The sequence below is a fragment of the Paroedura picta genome, chromosome 2, assembly GCF_049243985.1.
Source record: "Paroedura picta isolate Pp20150507F chromosome 2, Ppicta_v3.0, whole genome shotgun sequence".
Classification (NCBI taxonomy): domain Eukaryota; kingdom Metazoa; phylum Chordata; class Lepidosauria; order Squamata; family Gekkonidae; genus Paroedura; species Paroedura picta.
The window spans coordinates 167281747-167298589 of record NC_135370.1 but is presented as its reverse complement, the minus strand read 5'-3'; the positions used below and the strand labels follow the sequence as shown (position 1 = coordinate 167298589).

Here is a 16843-nt window from a genome sequence, read left to right as displayed (position 1 = left end):
AAGGATCTAATTTGAGGGTCTCTCACTGTACATGGCAGGGAAAGGCTGCATTTTTGGTCCGAGTGCTGGAAGCAAGTTGAGAACAAGCAGCAGAGTCCTCCCAGACTAGGGTTGCCAGATCCCTCCTGGTCCCTAGAGGTGGATGGGAGGGTAGGTTTGCCAGCTCCAGGTTAGAAATCTCCTGGAGATTTGGGGATGGAGCCTGGGGGAGACAAGAATCTCAATGGGGTACAGTGCCACAGAGTCCAACTTCTAAAGAATCAATTTTCTCCAGGTTTCCTGATCTCTGTAGCCTGGAGATGAGCTGTAATTCCACAGGTCCCACTTGGAGGCTGGCAACCCTACCCCTGACCATCTGGGGGCCATGTGGATCTAGGAAGGGGCAGCATGCCCTTTGCCTCCTTTTATGCTGCTGGTCTCAGTGTACTGCCAACACTTTAGGAACCTCCTCTAGGTTGCTCATGCACAGAACTAGTCCTGTGTGTTCAGCAAAATGATCTGGTGCCTGCCATTTTGAATGCATGCCAAGGTTTACCCACTTCCTGGTGTAAGGATCAACTAGGAATGTGTAATTATAATGCCAAAAGAATCCTGTTAGTGGATACGGTGAAAAGAAGAACATGTTCAGCACCACACTGCGAAAAGTAATAATTAGAACAAACACCAAGGACCTTTCTGTTTTAAAATACTGCTTGAAAATTGACATGGATTCTGAGTGCCATTCAAGAACAACAAAAAAGCTGTTTGTTTAAATGGGTGGTCTGTCCAAGATACACATTTAAACAAGATTGCAAACCTGTCTGTTATGGTTCATTAAGATTTCTAAGAATTTTAGTTCTACCAAAATAAATTATTCTAGCAATTTCTTGCAACCGCCAATTTCAAAATGTTTTAAATTTCATAGAGCTATAATTCATTTAACCTAAAAATTCTGTACTTCCAAGAGATAATACATTTCTTGACCTCTTTTTAGAATTGGGGACAGTCTGCATGGGGACTAATTTCAACAACTGTTTTTGTAAGTACTTGTATACAAAAACATGCATTAAGAAAATGGTGGCTCATTAGAAACCTTTATACTTGCCAAAGGACAATTTTTCTCACGGATATTTTTACATCACCATTTGATTATTATATAGCCAAATCCAAATTTTGCTAAAGGGGAGGAGCTTTATATCAGTGGTAGAGTATCTGCTGGACATGGAGAAAGACCCAGATCTAATCCCCAGAATCTCTATTTAAAACAGTGGTACTCAAAATAGGCGATATTGCCCCTGGGGTGGCGGGATACCAAGGAGGGCACTAGAGGTGGTCCCTTTGACCACATTGTTCACTTATTTACATTTGACCAGACTTTGCAGGCCCTGCAGAACGCTGAAAGCTCCTGGGCCCGCAGCTCCTGCAGGAGCTCATTCCACCAGGTTGGGGCCAGGACCAAAAAGAACCTGGCCTTGGTTGAGGCCAGGCGTGCATCTCTGGGGCCGGGAATGACCAATAGATTTGTACCCGCAGAGCGTAAAGCCCTGCGGGGGGGCATAGAACGACAGGCGGTCCCTCAAATATGCCGGGCCCAGACTGCGTAAGGCCTTAAAAGGTCAAAACCAAAATCTTGAACCGGATCCGGTAAATAACCGGTAACCAGTGCAGCTACCTCAGCACAGGCTGGATATGGGCCCTCCAAGATGTACCTGTGAGAACCCTAGCAGCTGCATTGTGCACCAGTTGAAGCTTCCGGATCAAGCACAAGGGGAGGCCAGTGTAGAGCGAGTTACAGAAATCTATTCTGGAGGTGACCGTCGCATGGATCACTGTGGCCAGGTGTTCGGATGACAGGTAGGGCACTAGTAGCCAAGCTTGGCACAGATGGAAAAAAGCCTGGCTGGCTACCTTCTTGACCTGAGCCTCAAGTGTTAAGGAGGCATCAATGGTCACCCCCAAATTTCTGGCTTGGGGTGTGATCTTAAGTTGCGTCCCTGCCAGAGGGGGTAAATGGGCTTCCTCTCCTGGTCCCCTACGTCCCAACCACAGGACCTCTGTCTTGGCGGGGTTGAGTTTCAGCCGACTCTGCTCGAGCCATTCAGCTACTGCTTTCAAATCTGGCAAATGGATCTTGGGAGGGGGCGGGGGGGGGAGTCTGGGCGGCCATCCATTAGGAGATAGAGCTGGGTGTCACCAGCATACTGATGGAACCCCAGCCCAAAGCTCCTTACCAGCTGGGCCACAGGGTGCATGAAGATGTTAAATAACGTGGGGGAGAGTCCTGAGGGACCCCACAAGGGGGTCGATAAGGGCCCGACAACTTCTCCCCAACTCCTACCCTCTGGATCCAGTTCTGGAGGAAGGAGTGTATTCAGCTAAGAGCTGTGCCCCTTATCCCTGTCCCGGCAAGGCGGTGTGCTAGTAGCTCCTGGTCGACCACGTCAAACGCGGCCAACAGATCTAATAAAATGAGCACAGCAGAACCACCTCAATCCAGCTGGCGACGAAGATCATCCAGCAAGGCAACCAGTACCGTCTCCACCCCATGGCCAAGTGGAAAGCCAGACTGATATGGGTCGAGTGCCGAAGTTTCTTCCAGGAACGCCAGGAGCTGGTCCATTGCGGCCCGTTCCACTACCTATTGCATTGAACTGCCAATTCAAGTTGTTTTAATATACTTTTACCCTACTATCTTACTAGTTTTACTGATTTGCTCATAATCTATGTTTTTATATTGTTGTAAACCCCTTTGGGCTCATTTTATAGAGAAATTACTAAGAAAAAAAAATTAAAAGTGAAAATGATAAACATGATCTATGTAATCTACCAAAAGGCACATTTCTTGATCCATAACTACTAGATTCCTTGCATGCTTAAAATAAATATGGAATTTGTTATGATCCCTAATCTTGCAGCAATATTTAGTAAAAAGCTGAAATACTCAACCTCTGAATATTTTCCATATACCTGTGGGTTTGATTTGGCTAGATTTTCTATTTTAACCCATGCTTCTTCCCGTTCCTTCATTTTTAGCTTCTCTCTGAAAAACAACACACATATACCCCACACACAGATTAAAGCTTAATGAAGTTTCCCCTTCCAAAATTATGCTACCAAACTATCATAAACATTAGAAAGCCAAGTGATTTTTCCTTACTTTTTAAAAACGGTGCATATAATTCCCGCCCCCATAGTGAATAGATAATGGATACAGGACATGTGCCCCCCCATTTTCTTATGAAGCCTTTTCTGTACAACTTCCTACTGAAATGAAAATAGATGCCGCAGATCTTGTTATTATGCTTGTGTAGATGAATAGTTACCCAGTTGTAAAACGCATTGCAGAGACGATTAAAGATGCAACACCCAAACACTTCAAGGGGGGAAGGGGGGAATTTTTACTAGTGATCACAGAAATGTGATTGAAAATGTGATATGATTTGACTTTAGCATTTGCGTCCCAAGATTTGGCTTTCTACTAGGAAGCTTAAAGCAGAAACTATGGATCAGATCAAAAAGATTCCCAGCAGAGATCCACCAACAGGGACTTCCCTCCTTAGCCCACTGAGATCCAGAAGTGCCACTCCTGGGCACAGCTTAACAGTGAACCGGGAGGATACAGTAGGAAGGCTGGAGGAAGTGGCACAAGTTGTACATACACCCTTTCCCCCAGTGGAAGAAGCTCCTTACGCTAGAAAAAAAATGTTTCGATTCAACCGTGTGGCATGGCTATCATAATAAAAAATTAAAAAGTGGTGTTTTTCACTGTTACTTCCTATTGGGCAGTCACTTTATTTTGGTTCTACTGCAGAATACTACTACTTGAAATCAATTTGAATTCAGGAAAAGGTATGTGTATTTTAATAAACAGTATATTTTAATAAAATACAGTGGAGGCAGAAATGTCTACATCTCTTTCATGACTGAAAGTCATTGTAAAAAAACTTCAGAGATAAGAGCCAAAGTCACAGAATGCTTGGTTTCCTTTAATGATTTATTATTTAAAGGTTCATGGGCCTTGCTCATGGGCCTAGTGATCTTACTATCTAGAATTCCACTTGAAGGCTAAGAGCTTTTGCTTCCTTTTATTCAGGTGTAGTCAATGCTGGCAGGGGCTTGTAGTACATGGACATCTGGAGGGCTGCAGTTTGACTACCCCTGCTTTTATTTCAGGATGATGACAAAGCATAGAAGAACAGTTGGTTCTTATATGCTGCTTTTCTCTACCTGAAGGAGTTTCTACCTGAAGAAGTCTCAAAGCGGCTTACATTCACCTTCCTTTCCCTCTACCCACAACAGACACCCTGTGAGGTGGGTGAGGCTGAGAGAGCCCTGATATTACAGCTCGGTCTGAACAGCTTTACCAGTGCTGTGGCGAGCCCAAGCTCACCCAACTGGCTGCATGTGGAGGAGCATGGATTCAAGCCCGGCTCGCCAGATTAGAAGTCTGCACTCCTAACCACTACACCAAACTGGCTCTTAATGATGATGACAAAAAGTAAGAGTTATATGCAAACAGCTAATGTGATTAATTCATGGGCTTTGTAAATATGGAGCTGGATCTTATGAAATGCAAGTATTTGAAGAGGCAGTTATTCCTCGCTTTCCTCCAGCAATCCCCCTGTTACCTCTGAAAATCTTTGTTTGGTGGGGGGGTATTTTATGGCCAAGAAGCCATGGCATATGGGTCACTGCAGAGAAGAAAGGAGACTGCACAAAAACTGCCTCCAGTTCTATTACTGGCATCCACCCCCCTCCCCAAAAGCAGCTTTTTTGGGGGGGGAGGGAAAGAAAAATTTGACTATGTAGTTCCATGGGATCAAACCCATTATTTTTCATTATGAAGACAACTCAGGGATTTATATCAGTTTACTTCTCACTGGTAGCATTGAGTTTTTAGTCCCTGTTAGTAAGAACCTGGCGTTCATAGAAGTTTCATGGAGATATGAGGAATTTCTTCCCCTCCCCTTTCCTCTACCCACTGCTTACCCCTAAGTCCTTCCACCCTGCTGATGAATGAGGGTATATCACTATAGTGGTTTTTCACTCTCTGAAACAACTATAAAAGCATACCGAGAAAACAGTTTATGGAATGAAATTTTCAATGTTAGCCTCTGTTTTGTTTTATTTGATTTCTGGTTGCTGCCCGAACAGCAAACTGCAGAGGCATTAGATTTGCAAGGTATAACCTATGACAGCAAATCATATCCTTTCAACTGTTTAATTCAATTTATTTTTACAATGTTAAAATTTCCTTTAAAAAAATTACATTTAAAACCTTACCCAATTTTTTAATGTAAAAGTCTATTATGTGAAATCTTGCAGACAAAGTGCTTTTTATTAAACAAAAGTATAGGCATTCAGTACATTCAGACTGACAAGGGGCCAGTTTGGTGCCAAGTTTTGACTCAAGAGATCTGGGCCCCAATACCTTCTGAATCATGGATCAACTAGTTCTAAGCAAGTCTTGATCCCCTTAGTCCAAATATAGCATCATCTTCTCTGTGGAATTTGGAGACTGAACAAAGTGAATACTGCGATTTTTATTTAGTGTATTTTTTATCTTGGCCTTGCTCTAAGAAACCTAAGGCAGCATATATGGTTTTAACCTCCCCCCCTTTTATCCGCACAACAACCTGGTTCAGTAAGGGAGGCTGAGAGAGGAGGGACTGGCCCAATTGAGTTTCATAGCTCTCTCTCTCTCTCTCTCTCTCTCTGAACCTATGGAAAAGTGGTGTATAAAACAATAACTATAGCAGCTTCTGGGTATGTTTTCAGGGTGCTATAAATCACTCTCGTAATAAGTCAGTAGCGCTCCCATATATGCTATAAAAATTAGACATAAGAACATGTAAGAGGAAACTTACTTAAGTTTTTCTGCTTTAAATTGCTGTGTGCAATCATCAAACAGTTTTTGGTTCATCTCCATGAAGAGTTTCAGAGCATTGTAAATCAAACCATGTATTGTCCTACAAGTATATAAAAAAAAATAAAAGTGGGATTGAGACTTATTACGAAGTCTACCCTTTCTGTGGGCAGTCTCGCTATTTCACTGGAAATAGTGTTATTTTAGAAGAAGCCCTCTTCTGCCAAAGGATCACTAATACAAATACTTATAATCCTACACTGTTTAGATGCTATAAAGCAGTGGTCCCCAACCCCTGGTCTGGGGAATCGGTATTGGTTGTGGATCAGTCGGTACCGGGCCATGGCTCCTCCTCGTCCTCCTCCCCGGCTGCTGCCTTGGTGGCTGCCCTGACACTCTGCCGCCGGCTCACCTTTGGTGTTCTCCGGCGGCTGCTATGGCTGGCAGCAGCTGCTGCTGGGAGCGCCCCCCAGCGGGCGGCGGGAAGTCAGGGGCACCAGCGGGAAAGCAAGTAGAGCAGGGGCTCAGGCGGCAGTGGCGACGTCCCTCACCAAAAGACTACTCCCTCCCACGGGCCTCAGTAAAATTATCAAGTGTTGACCTTTCCCCAGTGATAAAAAGGTTGGGGACCATAAAGATCTCCTTTCTGTTTGCAATGTTAACAGGCAAGAAAGCGAATTTTGATACGTTAACATTGACAAACATCACATATTAACAGAAGGGTCCTTTTCACAATGTAAAGATAATTATGCTGGCAATACACTAAGTTATGTTTTAATTTATTTACAGTAATAATATATCTTTGACTTAGATTGCCCAGGATAGCCCAATATTGTTGGATCTCAGAAGCTAAGCAGAATTGGCCCTGCAGAATACTTGGATGGGAGACCTCCTAGGAATACCAGACTTGTGACCCAGAGGCAGGCAATGACAAACTATCGCTGAATTAGGGTTGTGCGCTTCTGACGCCAAAGTGGCCATTCATGCCTAAAGCATCCGGAGGTGGCACACCAGTCATTGCATGTATGCAGGCAGGTGCAGAGCTCTGACTGGCGCGACGGCACCACCCTTCAACCCCATGCCGCTGGCCACTTTGGGCATGAACGGCTGCTTTGGCGGCCGAAGCGCACAATCCTCTGAATGTCTCTTGCCTCGCAAACCTATGAGAGCACCGTAAGTCCGCTGCAACTTAATGTTACTTTCCACTACTACCACTACCACACAAATTACCCAATGGGGTTATTATGCTATCTAGTGAGGCAAATGTCTCCTGAACAAAGCTAAAATAGCCTGCACAAGAAATATTTCTGGAGGATCGTAACATTTATTTGGGGGGGGGGGATTGTCACCCATTAGCTCAGAACTCAAGCCAAGTTAGCCAGTAAGAAACAGGCATTAAAGAAGAAAAAGCTCTTCATCGGATCCAAAAGGCAAACCTGTTCAACATCAAAAGATTTATTCAAATCTTTATTTATGTTGGTCTTACAGGAGCTATTGGACTCGTATTTGGTTGTCCTGCTTCAGACCAACACGGTTACCCATTTGAATCTGTTCAACGTTGTTCACCTTAAAGTGAGAAAGTATGCAGAACTTTGGATATACAGCGCTTAGTACAAAATGACTGGATGGCCATAAACACCCAACAAAAACAATCCATATGCTGGGCCTAGGTGTGTTCTTTAAATAAAAGGGCTACAGTTAAAATTCCTTCTGAAGTCTTTTTTTTTTAAGTACTTTATGTCAATACATCAATAGACTAATTGCATCCAGTGAAGTTACCTCAGCACTTAATGTCATTTACTCAAGATTTTCTTTCATTGTATTGAAGTGGGAGATTCATCACTTAGTCACCTCCATCAATAACCCTCATGTCCACAGAGTTGGTTGTTTCAGAGCAACCAATGAAACAAATATTCCTCACAACCGTTCAAACAAGAGTTTCTTTAGACATAAAAACAGCCACAGAATTGAATTCTAAACTAGTGGATGACAGGAAATAAGATATATATATGAAGAAGGAAGGGGGAAAAACAGGATATGAAGAAGAGGGAAAATGTACGTCTCAGTATTAATTACTGCCACAGAATTTCAACAGGAAATTTTGGCTTAAAATCTCCCCACTAAAGTTAGTCTTCTGCAGCTAATGGCTTGTCTTACTAATTAATGGTGGGCAATACTTTGGACCTAGTGATATATTGACCAATGGTCCCTTCCAACCTGGGGGAAAGTTGATTCCTGGGGCCACAACCTCTGCTTGGAATAGTAGCCATGTAGAATTAGACTTTAAGGGATCAAGCAACGTACTATGACAATTCCTTACTTGTTCCAGTGTGTCTTTGAATTCCGGTACAAGGATGGAAACATGATGGGCAAAATCTTGGCTGCATTGTCACTGATTAAGCTCATAATATATTCATTATTCCAGTAGTACAGTGCTCGTTCTGCCACCTAAAAAAAAAGAGAGGAACATTTGTGCAACTTGAGTAGACTACAAGCCTCTATAGCAGTGGTTCTCAATTTGGGGGCCAGGATCCCTTTGGGGGTTAAAATGGCCCTTTAACAGGGGTCACGGCAGGGCGAGCAGCCTGGCCAGGGTAGATCGAAATAGAGTGTTCATTGTCTGGAGCAGCAGAAAAGAGCGAGATGGGCATGGTGGGACAAGAGGCAGAACTGAACTGAGAAACCCGAGGGGGAAAAAACTTTTATATACAATCACGAACAATGGATCTTCATGCTATTGGTCAGTTTTGGTTTAATTTCTGCGAAAGAACACTTGCATGATTCTATGGCTGGGGGTCACCACAATATGAGGAACTGTATCAAAGGGTCGCGGTATTAATAAGGTTGAGAAACACTGATCTAGTCCAACATCCTTTCTCATACAGGGGCCAAGAACAGGGCATAGAGTCCACAGCTCTGTTTCCCAACCATATTCTGCACGATCATGCCACTTCTGGTGTTTCTCGAAACTTCACACATCTGAACTTATTCCTTTGTTGCCTCAGATACTGTACCTCGCAGCAGAATGAAGTGGTGTGTTTTGTGTCACAAATCGAAGGAGGAGCAATTAATGCCATGTGATGTACTGCACTTCCTAAAGTTACCTACCTGAAAGTGTGGACTGGAGACACACTTGGCTAGCTGCCTGAAGAGAGGTTCCATAACCTTTACAAATTCAGATGGTTCGATAACATCTAAAATTTCTTCTAATTCATTTAAAAACATAACTTCTTTTGGACTGTGAGTCTTTGGCCAGTATTTGAGTAGTGCCATCACAACCTGCAGAAACAAAGAAGAGGGGAAATTGCCCCGTTTCTAGAACACACTAAAATAAATGGTTTCCGGACATCGCATAGGCTACCACTGTTACACAACTATTTGAAGACTGGAACTCAAAGACTTCTTCACTCAAAATTGTATTGATCAGGCATTTCAGGAAGCCTCCCACCAATCAAAACCCTGTTAATTGGGGTTACAAGTCACTTTCTCTCAAAGCATTCTGCAAACAAAGCAGTCTTCTGAAATCCTTAAAAGGAACGACCTCATTGTAACAGCTACAGCAGCCTTCAGTGTTTACTCAAAGTAGATATTACTGAAGTACATCTTGTACTAAGTGTATGCACAAAATATAACCACTGTATTTCAGAGGAATACTTTCTAGAGAGGGAGGTTACTTAAGAAAGGCGCCCATTGCAAGAGCTTTCCACTACCACGTGCAACAATACATAGAGTTCTGTATATTTTTACAATGCTTTTCTGGTTCTGACTGCTGTGTACTTAATGTGGCATGAGAGGCCACACCCAAATCGTATCTAATATTTTTAGGTTATTGAATGAGCAGATGTCTTTAGATGTACAATTTAACACTCAGCTTCGCTCACAAGCCCAGCAAGAAACATCTTGCTGTTCCCTCCATTATTAAATTTCTATCAGGACTGAGCCAGAGCAAACTTGGTAGCCCTGCTTTGTTCTGAAATGGCTGCATAACTTATATATATAACTTATATATATATATACACACACTAGCAAAAAAGCCCATTGCAAGCAGGAATGCAATGGGCGCTGGGATCCAGGGGACACCGGGAAGTGCAGATCTCTCTCTGTGTCTCTCTTTCTCCCCCTCTTGCTGCATGTCTATCAGTGTGCCTCCCAGCAGGTAATTAGGAGGGAAGGAGGGCTGGTGTGCAGTTTTGGACAGCTCTCTCTGTCTCTTTCTCTCCCTCTGTCACAGCAGGGGCAGCTCTTTCTGTGTCTCTCTGTGCCTCCCTTGCAGCAGGAGCAATAGGAGGGAACGAGGGCTCAGTGCTTGAGTTCGGTATGGCAAACCTCTGTGTGTCTCTCTCTGTCTCTGGCATGTCTGAGAGGAACATGGCTAGCGTCCAGGGAGGGAAGGCAGGAGCTGTAGTGGCAGGGCCAATCAGGGTAAAACCAGCGTTGCTGGCTGCAACCTGATTGACCCTATTCCAACTTGGACAACCAGACATGTTCCACCCCTAAGGCTGGTTCACAAATATATAGAGGAACCATTGATTGATGGATAAGGATATACAACACTTTTATACCGCCCTCCCCAGAGTCCCAGGGCAGTTCACGTGAAACACAGAAACATGAATAATACAGAGAAATTGGTAACCATAAATAACAATAGAACAATAATAAATAGTGAGAACAGTAAATTCATAACCATAACATACAATGCACCTGTAGTTCAAGGTACTGAAGTTCATGGATGTTGAGGTTCATGGGAGGGAGGCTTGGGGGCCCAGTGGAAGCTGTTGGTTCTGGTTGACCTCAACCAAATGCCTCAACCAGCTCCCTTTTGCAGGCCCTTTCCGTCAGGACTCTGATCTCCTCTGGGAGCTTGTTCCACCAGGTTGGGGTGGATGGGGGAAACTCTGGCTCTGGTTGGGGTCAAGCAAGCTTCTTTGGGGCCAGGGATCACTAGGCAGTTGGAGGAAGCAGAGCATAAAACTCTTTGAGGGGTGTAGGCAGAAAGTACACTGGACACATATGCGGTCTCGGTCTCAAGTACACTGGACCCAGACCGCATATGGCCTTAAAGGTGATTATGAGGACCTTAAGTATGATCTGGAATTCAACTGGTAACCAGTGTAGTTGTTGGAGAACAGGCCAAATGTGGGACCTCCAAGGTGTTGCTGTGAGGATCCATGCCGTGGCATTCTGGACCAGCTGTAGTTTCCAGATCAAGGTTAAGGGCAGTCCTGCATAGAGAAGGGGCAGGCCTGCATTGCAGAAATCCAGTCTAGAGGTGACCACTGCAAGGATCACTGTGGCCAAGTAGTGTGCTAGTAGCGTGGCTTGGCAAAGGTGGCAGAATGCCAGCCATGCTACATTCGTGACCTGGGCCTCCACTGAGAAGGGGGCATCGAGAATTACATCCAGATTCCTGGCAGAGTGAGCCACTGATAGCTGCACTCTGTCCAGGTTGGGTAGGAATGCTTCCTCACTTGGACCCTTCTGCTCAGCCATAGAACCTCCATCTTTGAGGGGTTGAGCTTCGGATGACTCTGCTTGAGCCACCTTGTCACTGCTTCCAGGCAGCTGGCTAATGCTTCTGGGGGAAAATCAGGGCGGTCATCCATCAGGACGAAGAGCTGGTTGTCATATTGGTGATATCCCAGCCCAAACTTTTGCACCAGTTGAGCAAGAGGGCACATACAGATGTTGAACAGTATTGGAGAGAGGAGCGTAGGATCGGAGATACTCTAGCAGTAAATGGACATTATGATTCCCAAAACTTATAGAAAGCATCTTCCATCGTATCTGGTTTCCTCCCTGTATTCTCAAGCATTCAATTATACTTGAGCATCTATGTTGTTCCATGGCCTGTGTTAGAATAGGGATGGGCTGTAACCAAATTGCTAGACAGACTGTGAAACAGGAGTTCTGCTGTAGGGGGACAACATAAGCAACAAGGGGAAGAAATAAAGGGAAGACCTTGATAGTGGTTGCCCAGACTAATTTGTTCCTCTGTAACTAAAATTTTACAAGTTGACTCTCTTCTACAAAAAGATTTAGCACACAACAGCATATGGGTTAGCATTCTGAAGATGGCATATGACATTTACATTAATTTGGACTAATGCATGCAGTACTGCACTCTAACAATTAATGAGTTATTCCAAGTGACCAGATGTTGATTCCAAACATGTTTCAAAAACATTTTGTTTTGTTAATATACTATAAAAAGGCAAAACCCAGAAAATGAGAAAACTTACTGGCTCAGTAAGTGTGCTGTCCTTTTCTAAAAACTGAACTACACAGTACGCCAGCTGAATTGAGGAGGGGGAAAAAGAAACATTATTAGGCTAAACAAAAAACAACCCTATAGAAGTTATCCAAATTTTGTTGCTACTGAATATCTACTGTGCAAGAAAGGGATAGACCTTGTGCATGGAAGAGTTAGAACTTAAAAGGCATATATTCTGACAGAACTTTTACAGCACTGATAAAACCACTTATCTGCACAGTCTTTATTTTACATGCAAGGTTTGTCCTATTACTGAAAGATACTACTACATACTTAAAGTTTACATACTCTCCCCCACCATGACAAAAAACCTTGAATGCCAGCTGTTATCATACTAGCTAAGGAACTGAATCAGGTGCTGAACTCCACTTGATCAGGAACAACTATGCATAGAAAATGAAAAGTCACTACAAAACACCAAAGTCTGTAACAAATAAGGATACTTCCGATTTAACTGCCTGCAAACCATGACAGGACTACAGGTGCCAGTGGACTTTAAATTCGTTCATAACAAGAATATGAAGAGCCTCTTGTGGTGCAGAGTGGTAAGGCAGCAGACATGCAGTCTGAAAGCTTTGCCCATGAGGCTGGGAGTTCAATCCCAGCAGCCGGCTCAAGGTTGACTCAGCCTTCCATCCTTCCGAGGTCAGTAAAATGAGTACCCAGCTTGCTGGGGGGTAAACGGTAATGACTGGGGAAGGCACTGGCAAACCACCCCGTATTGAGTCTGCCATGAAAACGCTGGAGGGCGTCACCCCAAGGGTCAGATGTGACCCGGTGCTTGCACAGGGGATACCTTTACCTTTAACAAGAATATGCAGACATGTGTTGCAATCAGTCTACGGTCATGGTTGCCTATACCTAAACTGAACCTATTCTGCATGTTTATAAGTAGAGGAACTGAAGAACCCTTGTCTCCCCAGATGAAGCCCTTGCTCTTGAAATGGAGAGTGAATATATTCCTCCTCTTCTGCGTAGGAGTGTTGATTGGAAAAGGTAAGCGAAGTAAGGAACTGAGCAGAGGTAGGTCAAGCAACTGAAAACAAAAATGGGCCGAGTCCAGCATCGCCGCAGCCCATTGTGCATTTTATTTGAACTTGGATTTATCCAAAGGCAGCTGAGTTTTTCACACTATAAAAATAGTAATGCACAATGTTGAGCCTCTCCAGATGGCTCTTTGTGTCTGCACAAGAGAAAACACACACCACCTCGCTTCCTGGTAAATGGAAACATGCTACTATTTATTGAAGGACGAGACAAGGAAGTCATCCGAGGAAAGAGCATTTTAATACACATCTGAAATCTGGATTTAAGACTATTTATTCAACACACGTTGACTTCCCTTCTCCATTTGTGTGATGTGACCTATAACAATTAGAAACACCTAAAAATTAAATTTTTGTAAAAACTGTGGATGCTGTTTACAAAGGGGGCAGAAATCAACAAGCACGCAGAATGTCCTAAAATGACAGCAACCACACTTACAGCCAAAATGTGTAAAAAGCCAGACTTGTAACTTTTACCCCGAAGGTCAACAGAGTCAGAGTGGAATTCTGTTTGGAAGGTACAAAGCAAGTGCCCTGGTCTTGTGATAAGTGCATAGCAGCGAAAAGTCTGAGCCTAAATGCAAACAAGCCATTCTGTCAGCTTGTATGATTTTTTAAAAACTCACCACCGTACAGAAACATTGATCAGGTTTCAGTATTGAACAAACGTTTAACTGACTAGGTTATTAACTCTGCAAACGAGAATGAGATTTCTGCAAACACCCTTTTGCCATTTGCTAAATATGGTGCTCGCTGTTCGATAAAAGTTATGAAACGACAAAAAATATATTTTTAAAACAAAATTCACACATAGTCATTTACCTGTGGATGGTAGACACTGAGTGATTTCACTTTGTGCAAAGGTAATAACACCTTCAGAAGGAAGATTTTGTGCTCTTCTTTCAATGGTAAGGCAAATCCATTAATTATACTGAGGGGGGTGAAATTGGGAATTCAGGCTTTATTAACAAAACATCATCATATTTTCAATTTCAATTTTATTTATTTCCAGCTGTTTCCATACAGATTTCAACATAAATTTCTCTGACTATAGTCTAAATAATTATTAAAAGCAAATACAGACTTTTAAACTTTTTTTTAAAGTTTAGACACATTCTTTACTAGAGACTTGACTTCATTTTAAAGCATAGTTGAATTTATACATTTGTGATTATGACTTCCTGAAGTTATAATTCAATTCAGCTGTAAAAATGATTTAAAATTCATTTTAATCTAGACAAACATCATCCTGTTTTAAAGCTGTCATTATAATGTATGGATATAACACAACTTACCTTCCCAATATTTCCAGTAATTCTGCTATGCCATTATGATGTTCCGTTTCATAAATAAACCTGACAAAACAAATATGTTATGAGCAAGCAGGACTGATGGGACTATTCATATTTGCCTGATAACATATGTGATCCATATTTTCTTAAGATATAACAATCATTTGAGGTATCATCAAAAACAATATTTTTGTTTCCAATATTCTTACTTCCTACCCAGTTTTTAGGATGCTGTCCCCCAATTTAGTAAATCTTGATCAATTAGCGTGGTCAAAAAGCACTCTGAACTGGATCTGGAACAAATGCAAATGGGAGATAATGTGCACAATATGCTCCCTATAGTTCATTCTGTTTAAAAATGGGTCATAAGAATTCCGTACAACCTGGAACAGCTTCTTCAAGGTTGCTCCCCAAGTAAGGACAACATTCCAGTGTGTGTTGGGATAAAAGTGTTATCAAGCAGATTCAAGTATACAAATGGCCAATCAGAGATGCTATTTTAAAAACACTAGACACCATCCTTATCTGCCCTGTTACAAGCTTTAGAGGCCAAGAGGCCCTGATGTCTCCTGGTACTGGGCTTCGGAGGCTGACTACTACTTAACATGGAGGTTCTTCTCAGTCACCATGGCTAGTAATCCCCTTTTAAAGCTGCCCATACCTGTGGCTATCACTACATCCTCTGGCAGCAAATTCCACATTTTAATCACTGCCTGTGATAAAGAAATATATCCTTTTAATATATATCCTATAAAGAAATATATCCTTTTATCCGTCCTGAATCCATTGCTGATCAGTTTCACAGGATGCCTTCAAGTTCATATATTTTGGGAGACAGAGAAAATATTCTTTGTCAACTCTCTCTCTTTTCTAAGTCCCAGACCCTTAAGCCATTCCTCACAGGAAACATGTTCCAAACCCCAATCATATTGGTTGCTCTATAGATCTATTTGGGGCACTGTAATATTGGTCATAGAGCCTCTTGTGGCAAGGCAGCAGACATACTGTCTGAAAAGCTCTGCCCATGAGGCTGGGAGTTCAATCCCAGCAGCCGGCTCAAGGTCGACTCGGCCTCCCATCCTTCCGAGGTTGGCAAAATGAGTACCCAGCTTGCTGGGGGGTAAAACGGTAATGACTGAGGAAGGCACTGGCAAACCACCCCGTATTGAGTCTGCCATGAAAACGCTAGAGGGCGTCACCCCAAGGGTCAGACATGACTCGGTGCTTGCACAGGGGATACCTTTACCTTTAATATTGGTCATTTTATATTCAATCCCGTTCCTAAAAACTCATAGCCCAGAGTTTGCTGTTGAACCCTATGGGCTGACACTCTGACCCCAAGATCTTTTCCCCTTTCAGTCTCAGCAAATTTAGACCCACTTGTACATTATTGCTATCAACACCAAAAGTATTAGATTCTACAGCTTTGCTGACTTATACTCTGTCACTAGAGCAAAACTGAAGCTACCCCATGAGCCCAAGAACTTTTCAAATTAGCAAACTAAAAACCTTTATGTAGGATGGCCACTCTTCAAGTGTGACCTACAAGTTTAAAAGCGGCTTCAGCACCGCAGCCTAAGTAGGCGGCACTAGTCTGAGCCCCTAGCACTGTTTGGCCACAAGCTTTTCGCATCTCCTTCTATACCTGAAAGGGCTAGAGATTTTTTGCAGACAACAGACCAGGGAACATCCAATATGCTTCCGAAATCAGGATAATGAGAAAACACGGCCCTGCTGAAATAGTACCATTAAATCCCATTCTATTTTAGCACGACTCCAAGCATGGATATTACTGCCGTGACACTGTGCACACCAGTCTTAATCACAGCCTTCCTGCTGGGATATTTTTAGTTCTGCCACCCCATATCTCTATTGAATTATTATCCTGAGAAAACACACACACTCATCCACAACGTTAATGTTGGCAGAGAATAGCTAAAACCTTGCAGCATGCAAGAAGCTGGGGCTTGATTACTATTTTTAGACAGCATCCCCCCCCCGCCCCATCCCATGCATATTTGTTACTATTTGTATGCCAGATAAGCTCTCTCTACAGTTGATGCCTTTGTCTTTTATGGATGAACTGGCAAAAAGCTGCAATGTAATTGGCATTATACTCTTTAAGGGGCAGTACCATATGTTCCCTATTGGGGAAAATGCACAAGGCAGAAAAAAAATGTAGAAAGATGAGCTAAAAGCAGGCAGTGTCAATATAGCTCAATATGCCTCAAGGGGAGGAAAGGGGGGGGGAAGGCAAGCAAGTATGTGGGTTTTAAAGCCTTTATTTTTTTTTCAGCCTGATTTTATATTATCAGTGTACCAAGATATCAAATAAAAAGATGGTCCACATAAGCTAATATATCACCTGCGATTGCATGACTGTACAAAG

At 42.9% G+C, this 16843-nt stretch overlaps 1 protein-coding gene across 8 annotated transcripts in view; it reads right to left on the bottom strand.

Annotated features, from left to right (window-relative positions):
• PPP2R5C (protein phosphatase 2 regulatory subunit B'gamma) overlaps nucleotides 1-16843 on the bottom strand; it is a 91235-nt gene that overhangs the window by 5755 nt on the left and 68637 nt on the right. For 4 of the 8 annotated variants that reach the window (XM_077323718.1, XM_077323717.1, XM_077323723.1 and 1 more), the window contains 7 exons: nucleotides 14458-14517; nucleotides 13985-14093; nucleotides 12085-12138; nucleotides 8954-9124; nucleotides 8166-8293; nucleotides 5847-5948; nucleotides 2926-3019 (listed from right to left, as the gene is read on the bottom strand). In XM_077323718.1, the coding sequence (XP_077179833.1) occupies nucleotides 2926-3019; nucleotides 5847-5948; nucleotides 8166-8293; nucleotides 8954-9124; nucleotides 12085-12138; nucleotides 13985-14093; nucleotides 14458-14517 (718 nt within the window). The remainder of the gene's footprint in view (nucleotides 1-2925; nucleotides 3020-5846; nucleotides 5949-8165; nucleotides 8294-8953; nucleotides 9125-12084; nucleotides 12139-13984; nucleotides 14094-14457; nucleotides 14518-16843) is intronic. The other 4 variants (XM_077323716.1, XM_077323719.1, XM_077323722.1 and 1 more) reach the window with 1 other exon arrangement.